This window comes from Montipora capricornis, chromosome 3 (assembly GCF_036669925.1).
Source record: "Montipora capricornis isolate CH-2021 chromosome 3, ASM3666992v2, whole genome shotgun sequence".
Taxonomy (NCBI): domain Eukaryota; kingdom Metazoa; phylum Cnidaria; class Anthozoa; order Scleractinia; family Acroporidae; genus Montipora; species Montipora capricornis.
Window position 1 is genome coordinate 18,948,098 of NC_090885.1, and position 11,131 is coordinate 18,959,228.

At 40.6% G+C, this 11,131-nt stretch overlaps 1 protein-coding gene across 1 annotated transcript; it reads right to left on the minus strand.

Annotated features, from left to right (window-relative positions):
• Positions 1-245: 245 nt before the first annotated feature.
• LOC138039919 (chondroitin sulfate ABC exolyase-like) lies at positions 246-10,420 on the minus strand. The gene is made up of 3 exons (XM_068885745.1): positions 10,252-10,420; positions 3,920-5,919; positions 246-2,724 (listed from the first exon to the last, which is right to left on the minus strand). Exons 1-3 carry the CDS (start codon positions 10,418-10,420, stop codon positions 1,621-1,623), a joined length of 3,273 nt encoding a protein of 1,090 aa, XP_068741846.1. The 3' UTR covers positions 246-1,620.
• Between the last annotated feature and the right edge of the window lie 711 nt (positions 10,421-11,131).

Below are 11,131 nucleotides of genomic sequence, written 5' to 3' on the forward strand. Positions count from 1 at the left end.
TCGCTCAAAAGCCATTGCGTACCATGACTGAATTTCGTGAAACACGAAATTACACACATAGCTGACATGTTGTTTTCTGCATGATTTCACCTGAGTGCATTCAGCTAATTAGATCACGCATTTGGCCAAGCCGTTATTTGAAACAAAAACAAACGACCGCAATCACTATTGGGCGAATGCGGGCCTTTAAGTTATTCTGATTTCAACTATAGTCTTACGTTGGCTTTTTTTTTTTCATTTAATTAATCAGCGTAAGCATATAATAATGAAGCAAAGTGGTTCACAATTTCTTCCCTGATAAGAATAAATGAAAAAATTATTTTTGAGGTGGAGTTTAGTCAATTAAGAAGGCCTAATCGTCACTGGCAACGCAAGTTTCGACACAGACAAAAGAAGCCCAGGCGCATATATTTGTTGTGAATTAGTGTCTTTTGGTGGACTGGGTACTAATGATGAAGACATGCAGTACTGAGTTTGCGTGCGTTGCTTATGGGTTTGCTTGCATCGCTAGTGACGACCGAGCTTTAAGTTGGTCTGTTAAAACGGACCAACTATTTGCCTCTTCCTTCAACCTACATTAGCAATGATCAACATCCTCAATTTATAATCACCACGGATAGATTTTATCATCGCCTATCGGTATCTCTCTGAGTGCACCTCTAGTGGTTTATTCGCGTCAAGGGTGAGAATTCATCATTCAGATTTACGTCATTATTGGCTGCTCATTCCTCGCTCCTTCACAAGGAGGGCCAGTTAACACGAACAGCGCAAGCTTTAGCACCAGTCAACAACATCCAACAACGCAATTTTGTTGCGTTGATGCCTCGGCGGCTGACGCCGTAAAGTGGCCGCCGTCCGCACAGATTGATTGAAGAATTACGGTTCTATCGTATCAAACGACTTTATAAAAGTGTAACGTTGCCATGCTCTGACATGAACTCGAGTAGTCAGCTAGCAAGACTCTCTTTCAGTGGTTCAGTTTACTCTTATCAACTCGTTTGGGATAAAATCAGATTTGCCTGTTTCACTCCCTTACGAAAGCATCACCACAGTTTCTTTAGACCCCGTTCATTCGCACTGAATGAATGAGCGCCTTCCTGTACATCTTTCAACTAAAATCACTCGAGGTGCACTCACAGTTGTGGTCATCTTCTAACATTTATGCGCTTATGCCATGCCTTACAAACTAATCTTTTACCAATTAAAAGTCTGCGTGAAGCAATAGCCAACCAATTTAAATTACCGGTCGCTTTCGTCTAGTTATCACTATTTCTTCTTCTTCAGTTTCACCTCAACACTGAAGCCATTCTTAAGATTTAAAAATTGAACCAATTTGCTTTTACGGGATTTATTATCTTGAACCCACACGTTGGGTTTGTAGCAATCCGGATCTCCATGGGTTTGGGCATAGACGACACCCTTTTCCACCTCATCTCGCAATTTGACCTCTACTTTTCTCTCCTCACTTGCTGAATGATATCTTTCTTCTTGCTGCGCATCATTGGAATTTCTCATGTTCTTCTTCTTTGTTTGGAGATTCAAGCCCGGAATACTTATGCTGAGATAAATGTAGTCAGTCGTGCTTTCAACCATGATGAGAAGATATTTACTGTTAACCGCCTAGATTGGACCACCGGCCGGAAGGGTAAATTTGTCCCTGAAAAGAACGTAGCCAGTCACACTGTGGGTGAGGCTCGTCCATGACCTTGGCGACTTGAGAAACTTGACGACATGGCCTTGGCGGTTGTTTAACAAAACTTCGTAGACTTTATTTCCAGCGGTATCTTGAGCCGTTGCTAGGTCTGTTAATGTCGAATGGTATGTTGATGTTGGTATCAAAACAGCAAATTCGTACTTGCCGTTGCTTGGAGAGCTGGTGTGATCGAACCAAGCCGTGCCATACCGGCCCGTGGTATTGGTTTCGCCATCTTCAGTCTTGGAGTTCTGTTCTTTCACGTGGACTCTTAACATCGACTTGCTCGAACTTGGAATGTAGTAAAAATTCCCCTTTGTGTCTGTGAGCGTTGTGTAACTATTACTAGAGGACGGTGCAGAGTTACCGCTGAGGGAGTCCGAGTAGGTCTTGTCGACTCCGTTCACCTTGATTTTCGATGAGCTGTCTCCGCTGAACAGTTTGTCTTGGAAAAGAGTGGTTTGAACTATTTTGTTATTTGTGTTTGTTGCCGTAATGTGAGTTCCTAGGCTCACGATCAAGTTTTCAAAAAAGAAAAATGATTTTTTGAACTTAAACGCGATATTTCGACGCCAATCACCATCTGGGAACTCATAATTCGGTTGATCAAGGCCCATGCCAAAAACTCCATTTTGTAAAGGATATGTTCCTTTAAACGTCAGACCCCCAGATAGAAACTGTTTGTTGTAATATCTGGCTTTCCCTATGTTTAATTTATTAATGTCTGGGTCTCCGAGGGCGATAGTTGTGGTTCCAGGAACTTTAGCCCAGTCCCATCCGTTTTTGACGTCGTGAACTTTTAGGAGAGTTTCGCTGTTTGCAATCAGGAGTGCTCCATGACTAGCGAACATTCCGTAGATATTTTCCTTATTTGGTTTACTTTCGTAGTCCCAGAGATATTTGGTAAACCCTTTGGCTGTTGCCACCCAATCTTTCCGACGATGTATCGATAAAACCGCGTAGTTCTTCGACCAGTGACCTTCGGGAGAGGGCTCCGCAGAAATGTGTTGTGACGCAGAGGTGGTTTGAACCTTGAATATAAAGATAATAGATTGTTTAAAGCGTAAATAATAAATTATCATTAGTATTATTGTTTGAATGAAGTTAAATTTAAAAACAATTCTTAAAAAACTTTGCATTTACAGATAGTTGAGTCCTCAATGACACAACGTCGGTTCAGTGCTTTTTCCCGATTGTCTTATCAAGGCCTATAATTTGAGAGTTAGCTTTTCTGGAAAATCATGATATACCTTCTCAAGAGAGACCTCTAGAAATAATCATTCAATTTTGACACCGGCCGATTTGACGTTCATGGTCATTCACTTGGGTAATCGACAGTGTCAAGCGAAGGATAGAAAGGATGCACAGGGACTGGGCAATTCCTCCTCACACCATGACACGCGATCTTAAAAAACATCAAACTAGCTGAACGTTGGAAGCAACAACTTCTGAACTATCGCCCATTTCTTATGTCTTTCGTTTTCTGATAGTGGTATGGAGCGAAAAGATGCGTGAAGAAAAATCGATAACTGGCAGTATGTCAACAATGAAACCCAACGAAAAGCAGAAAGCAGACCCTAATTTTTCACCTTCTTCTTATTCAGAGGCGTTTCATTGACAGTGATGGTAATGCACATGAGAAATGGACCATCGCGGTAATGTCCTACATTAAATTAACCACTGGGGAGTGTTCTATCTCTAATGAATAGTTGCATCCACCTATTCAGACAAAGGGAATCTTGCTGCCATATCGTGCAGCTTCATAGTTCACAACTCTAAAAGATCTAGGACATCTGAGCCTGTCATGAAAGCTTATTAGCAAAGGCCGGTTAAATAAGTGAAGACTCTAGGTATAGACTATCATAGTGATTTTCATTGCAGTAATCATTTTACCGCCAGAACTTGTTTCAAGTAGGCAAAGGCGGCTTTTCTTCTCTGATCTAGCCTCCTCGGTGCTGTTTTCGGCAATGGCTATCACAGTTATATATCAGAATTGGTCAACTAGAAAAAAAAATTGAAACCCGGTTTTGAATTCTTTGTAATACGTCACCGCAAGATATTTTTTAGTTTGTGTCTCGACAAACAGGACAGCGCACGTCCATTGTCCTGGTTTAAGTAATTGTGATCTGTAGAATATTACTATACAGGTTCAGCCCGGAATCTCTGAAATTTTCAACATGACCGTTGAGTACTATGGACAAGACCATCAAAAAAATCTCCACTCACTTTTTTCATTATATCTAAAGCTCCCAGAGTGTTGAAGTAGTTCTTGTTTTTTGTAATTCTCCCTTCTTTCAAATACGCTATCACGTCTGAGTCACTCTCGTCGTATAAGCGCAAAAACATCTCTGGCCCCTTCAAATCAGTTACAGTTATTCCTGATTGTACTGTTGTGGTGGGAGGATTAGAAACGCTGATGTAGGCATATCCTGGCAATAGGGCTTTGATGAGCACCTTATTGAAGTAATTTGGAAAGCGCCCATTCACACTGTTTGGTGTGGAATATTTGGCCGACATAAGACGCATTGTTTCAAGTCCTCGCCTGATGTTGTTGACCGATGTTGTCGACAGGGAAAATTCAGTTCCATGAAGAAGATATTGAACCAATGCTGCATTGTGTAAGGCTTGTGGAACATAGGCGGATCCATAAAACGCTTTATGGTGATGCCCAGTGTAATCGGGTTTCATAACTCCTCCAAGGCCCTCGTTTATAGCCATTGCGTTATCCAACCATTTAACTAGGGCTTCCATGTCTCTTATTCTTGCTTTAATTTCTGCATCCGTGTCCTTTGGCATCACTAGCACAATAAGAGCTCTGAAGAGAAATATGGTTATCATACGATCTGCAGTTGTGCCTCTATATTCGAATGCGGGTGATTGATAAACCTCTCCAAACTCGTTGTACCATTTGGCTGTGTTGATAAGGTCCTCCAATCTGCTTTTGTTTGTGGCCATACTCAGTGAGTCACCGATGAGAAAGAGAGTGTGCGAGAAGCCGGAACCGTCTCTGTTCATTTCGTGGTCCAATGATCCAAGGCCACTTCCGTCGGCGAATCCTTGATCTTTCACGAGATCAAGAAGGCTGTTGATTTTGCTTAATCGGTGAAGATTAAGAGCTTTGATGGCATCTGTTACTTGATCAGTTTGAAGGCTAGGTGAAGTGGGAAGGAAGCTTTTGAATACTTCTTGCATGGCCTGGTGGCCACCTGCGATGGCTTCGTATGCAGTGTTCTTAACAGATGTTTGAGGAGAATTGAGGTTATTAAGTTGGGCTGAAACAGTGCTGTCTATTTCGGGAGTACGAGATCTAAGATAATATTCCACTGCCAATGGTAAAAGAATTGTGTTTAGGACCTCCCCAAACCTTTTCTGATTTCTGCAGTTTCTGCAGAACAAAGGAGGTCCCACGAGTTCATTTCCTTGGAAGGTCAAAGCATCATAGGATCGGTGTGCTCGTGTAATACTTCCCTGCAGAGAATCCCACCTGTATTTGAGAAAACTGCCGCTTGGAAAGTTAGGGGTTGTTTTGGTTTCGTCGAGGTACCAGTTCTTAAGCCGGCTCTTAATCACATCAAAACTAGCTTTCTTCTTTTGATCGATTCTCGAGGGTGACGGAGGCACGGGTTGTTGACTCCAGTGATAAGTTCGTTGCCAAGTGTTACTTGCGTCGTACTGATCCACTCCTCTGATTGGTGGAACTATCTTGTCACGTGACTGTTTACTAAGCTTTGATGTAAACTCCAGTAAGTCGATGTAGATAATATCTGCGCCACTTAAAGTGAAGAGGATAACTTTGGTTGGAGCAATGCTGGTGCCGGGAGGTTTGCATTCCACAAACTTGACCCAGATTCCTCTCCACCCTTGAAAATCCAGACTGGCATCAAAACTGCAGATATTTTGTGAGCTTCCAGCATTTTCTTTGAACTTGATTGACAGGGATTTTCCTGGTGAAGAACTATCTTTGTAGAACCAAACTTTGACACCACCCCTTCGAAGCCACTGAGTAGTAATTTTATGGGCATTTGACAGATCTAGGCGCAGACTCGAGGGAGAGTTCGAGGTTGCTTGCCATTTCAAGGATTTTTGTCCAAGCTTTACGGTCTTTTTGTTTGTGGACAATGTTTTTGAACCAGCACTTAATGGTACGAGCTGAAAGCAGTCTGTGTCTCTTGAATCTTCGAAATCAAAAACGTGGTCTTTCTTACAAACGGTGGAGGAAGAGGAGTCTGAAAAAGAAAGAAAAATAAAAGAAATAAAATCAATTTGAAATTAGAAGAATCTGGGAATGTAGATAAGTCGGTTGTTCCGCAATCTAGATAAATTAAGAACCTAAGTTCAATTTTCTCATGAGATATGTCGGAAGTAAAGAAATGGTAAAAGCAAAGCTATAAGACATACCCCTTTTCCGTGACAGTGTTTTTTGGGGTTTGAGTTAACTTTCATTATGCATGGTGTGATGCAGACTTTGGTGCCGATTATTAAAATATGGCTCACGTAAGACACGAAACGCAGTCCTACAACAGACGAAAATCATGCATGTATTGCCGTAGGGTCGGAGACCTGCGGCATTATTGAATTTACAAGAGTAAAAGCAGATGCCAAATGGTGTCGGTCGTCGTGGGTCGACGATGGAGCACCAAACGGTTGATATCTGTGGGTGGTGGTTCTGGTGGGTAAGTCTTGGCAGCAATCATTCTCGTTCATGTATCAAGAAAAAAGTGGATTTATCAAGGGCTGCCTATCACTATTCATTTTACGTCGGTCCTTTTACCAATTTCCCATAGTCAGGGTTAGGGTTAGTGTACTAGGAACGAGTCATGACTCGCAGTACATCATGCACGACCCACGAGCAACGACACAAGTGCCCTCCAATTACCCATGCAAATTTCTTCAGCTCACGAAAAGAAAGGAGAATCACACCTAAGCCACGAGCTCTCCATTATGGTATTTGTTTTAGTTGATTGTAGCACCTTTTGAATTTTTCGTCAAACCGAACGTCTCAGATTTTAACGTTCCCAGGCCAGTGTTGGATTCAAGATTGCGGTGAAATGGCTTTGATTTTCTGAGCCATATTTGATCCGTCTGTTCTTTTCATTAATCTTGCCGTTACATTTTGAAGTAATAAAGAAACACTTAAGAAAACTTAAGTGAAAATGGAATATGTTATCTTTAATCATCTCCTCTACCTCTTATGCGAGACCTTTTTGACGACAACGACGAGGAGATTCTACATAACTCAAGGCTCGTGAACGTAGGAAGACATATTATCAACTGTGTAAACAGAGCAAGGAGAGTCAACAAGAACGAGATAGAACCGACATGGTGTCCATGGTGTCCACGGAACTAGTTCAGTTAGAAGAATAAGTTCGCTACATGGCCAGAACAGATTTAAGAGCGAGTAGATCACACCATTAGCAATGAGACCATTGCGGTTTTATCGCAGTTCCCAGTATGCAGGAATCATCGCCCGTCTCTCTGCAGTGGTAGTAGGACGAAAAAGATCTGAAAAATCTACTTGTTCGGATTGGCGAAAATCATGCACCTGACGAATCCTCAAGGTTATTTGTGCCAATGGGAGACTTACACAGAGACTGACACTGAGATAGAAATTTCAGCTGTAAATAAACTTTGTAGTGTATGTAGTCAGGGTTTTATTATTATTTATTATATGGCTCCGTCTCACGAGGACTGGGAAATACAAAATTCACGAATTTGATTGGATAAAATCGATATTGACCGCGGTCTAGATTTTCCCATCTAGACCGGCATCTACACGGGTAATGTTTTGCGGTGAAAAGATGCAAACTAAAATGCAAAAATATTGAGTATTTTCTTCTACCAATATTTATTTATGGAAGTGCCAAACAGCATGATGACAAAAGAGAGGATGACGAGCAAACTTTGACAGAATTAAGTTAGCTCATCGCCACTCATCGCCGTTCGCAAGCAAAATGTCAGTTAGTACAAACCAGTTACATTAAACGAATTAACTCACTGCGTTCGGTCTGTACTGGCGACCTCGGTCAAGATTAACCCATACAGACCTCCCACTCGGTTAATAAGAACTAAATACAGTGTGAAACCTGGGCGTTCTGCAGCTTCCAATCGAGCAGCAATTGAAACAATTTGACCAGCTATGCTTCCATAAAAACAAAGAGGAGAGAGAAGAGGAGGTTAATAGGGGAGCTCCGGTGGACGAAAGCGTACGGCGGTCAAGGGGAGCACCAAAGGCACTGGACTTTTCTCATGGTAATCATGGCTACCGGCATTGCTCGAGGGCGCGTACGGGAGGAATTTGCACCGTGCAGAGTATACGCCAGCTAAAAGAATGCGAAGGATTTTCAAGTAGGTGAAGGGCAGGTTCAGAGTCATTACATGCGTTGGAATAAGTCAAGTTTAGTCACGTTTATTATTAAGTCAATATCAAATTAATACAAAACAACGCTAGCCCGCAATTAGCTAAAGCTAATCTAGGCGGGTAGCGAGTAGGACTGTTTACAGAGTAAATCTAAGTGTGAGTATTACATAAGTAAAGAGATAAAATAAAAATGTATGCACATTGAATACTCGGTATTAAAGACTGATAATAAATAAATAAATAAACAATATAAGTAAATAAATAAAATAGAATAGAAAATGCGGTCAGATAAATCTACTTTTAGCAATTATTTTGAAATCTGATGATTAGTGAAGGTGTGCCAACATAATCATTCTCTTCCATTAAAACTTGTAAAAGTCGATTGTGAATAATCTTCTTAAATACGCATTTTGGTAATTGGGATGCCGTTCCATATTTTGGCCCCTAATCTTGAAAAAGATTTTAATAGTTGGTTAGATCTTGAGTATTTTATATGATAATTGCCTGCTAAAGAAAATCTTGTATTGAAATTATGTATCTCATTTGAGCAATCAAAAAGGTTAGAAATATTACTTAGGCTTAACTTATTGAAAACATCATGCATGAGTATTGCAATAGATTTAAAATAAAGCATATTTACTGGAATAGTATTGGAGGAGACAAAAAGAGGAATGGCATGTGACCTCTATGGTGCAAGATATATGAGACGAAGGGCACGCTTTTGTAAGACCAAAATTTGATTAATATAAGATTGTGCAGCTTGTCCCCACACCAGAATGCCGTATAAGATAGATATTAAGGGAATATCAAATACCGATAAATTGTTAGCAGTACGCTTGTAGGTACATAATATCTTAGTCTGGCAATAATGCCAATCGTTTTGCTTATCTTTCAAGTAATGTGTCCAATATGATATTTTCAGCTGAGATTTGAATCAATTGCAATTAGTACACCTAAATATTTGAGATACGACTTTTGTTCTAAACGTAAAAAAGTTTTGGAATCATTATCAAATATTTGAAGGTTAACTTGATAGTCAATTTTATTCTGATGAGGACGAAAGATAATGAAATTCGACTTCTTAACGTTGAACTTCACTTGTTAGCTGTTAGCCATTCATAGCCTTTATGTAATTCAACGGTAACAACGAGCTCCATGCAGGGTTCGAAGAATTTTATCAGCATATAATAAATTTGTGTCGTCAGCAAACAAGTAGAAAGCTAGTTTATCAGATAAGCAGTGGATATGGTTGACATATAAGAGAAACAGAACAGTAGCGGTCCTAAGACAGAACATTGTGGGACACCACAAAGCATAGGTTGTTTTTGGGAGATATCAGGTCCAATTTGAGTTAATTGAATACGGTTGGAAAGATAAGAACGGAACCAATCGCTCACGATGCCTGTTATACCGTAATCGACCGTAATTATGTAGTTTTTGTAGCAGAATTTGGTGGTCAAATATGTCAAACGCATTTTTTAGATCAATGAATATACCACACATATATATATCCCTTGATCAAAGTTAGATTGGATTTGATTAACTATGTCAAGAAGTGCATGTTCCGTTGATCGTCTCTCTCGGAAACCGTAATATGAATGGTTAAGAATATTACGTTCCTCCATAGTTAGTAGAGGAGACACTACTAACTATGGTTCCTCCAGAAAAGACCGTCCTCAGTTGACGGTAGATAAGTTTTTCAATGATCCTGTTAAAAACGGAAAGAAGGGAGATGGGTCTGTAGCTATTTGGATCAGTCACATCCTCATTTTTATGGATTACCGTACTATTCAGCTATAAGCCGAGCGATTTTTACACAAATCCTCACTCAATTGGGCAAATTTGAAGCCGTAGAAGGGGTCTCGGCTTATAGCCGAGTATTTTTGCTAACAAGAATTTTCTCAGCAAATTAAAACAGTAACAAATGAACGTGTCTTCACGTACAAGCCGAACTAAATTACTTGTAAAATGAAGAGAAGTTGTTGTTGGTGTAATATGGACTTTTATTCGTGTTGTTGTGTGATCGGGATCGATCTTTTTGCTCGTCTTCTTCCTCGCTGTCTGTCTCGAATTCGTCGTCCATTTCCTCGTCTTCACTCTTTTTTTTGTTCTGGAATATTCTTGTCGAAGACTGCATCGTCTTCTGTGCCATCGAGTGCGTTATAATAGAGGTGCCAGAAGTCTTAAACGAACACCTCACCATCTCCTCGGGAATATCGCGCCAAGCCTGTTTTACCCATTGTAGGAACGAGGAGTCTGGGAACGAGATTGCACCATCTGTTGACACAGATCGTGTAAACAGGCTGGCCCAATGACACCATAGCAAACTTGAGACAAAAACGCCAGTGGATTTCTTCTTGTAGCGACATTTTCCAAGCAAAAAAACCGCACGCATTAAAGGAAAATCTTACCTTGAATTCTTTGCTCTCAAAACCATGATAAAGGTCTTTGATCGAGCTCGGGATATGCTCCTCGATAAGCTCCAGCGAACCATCGACTCGCTGATGCCGTATTCTCCGGCGATCTCGGAGTTATTTTCTACTGCTTCTGCTTCGGCGACTTTTTTAAGTTTAAAGGCGAGGTTGTAAGGTTTCCAGTCGAATAACTTTTTATAAAACGCTTCGCTTGTACGAAGACACGTTTCCAGTGAGGTCAGTAAATTTTCGTCACCTCGCAATCACGTCGCTTGTCTTTCGTGTTCATTTGATTGCTTTGAGTATAATTTTTCAGTCAAGGTCAATTTGTATTTTAAATTACGAAAATTACATAGTCGATAATACATATCAAGACCTAAAATAGGTCTCGGCTTATAGCCGGGTATTATGCATTTACAATTCGTTTCGATCAAGTTGATTTTTTCCGTAAGAAGTTTGGGGTCTCGGCTTATAGCCGAGCTCGGCTTGTAGCCGAATAAGTACGGTAGTATGGCTTTAGCATGTTTTAATCTAGACGGGAAAACTCCCTCGTAGTTGAATCATTTATAATTTTGCACGAGGGCTTCCATATAGTTTTGCTTGCGCATTTCAACAATCGAGTTGGACAAGAGAACAACCGTATGCCTTGTTGTGAGGCGTCGAAAG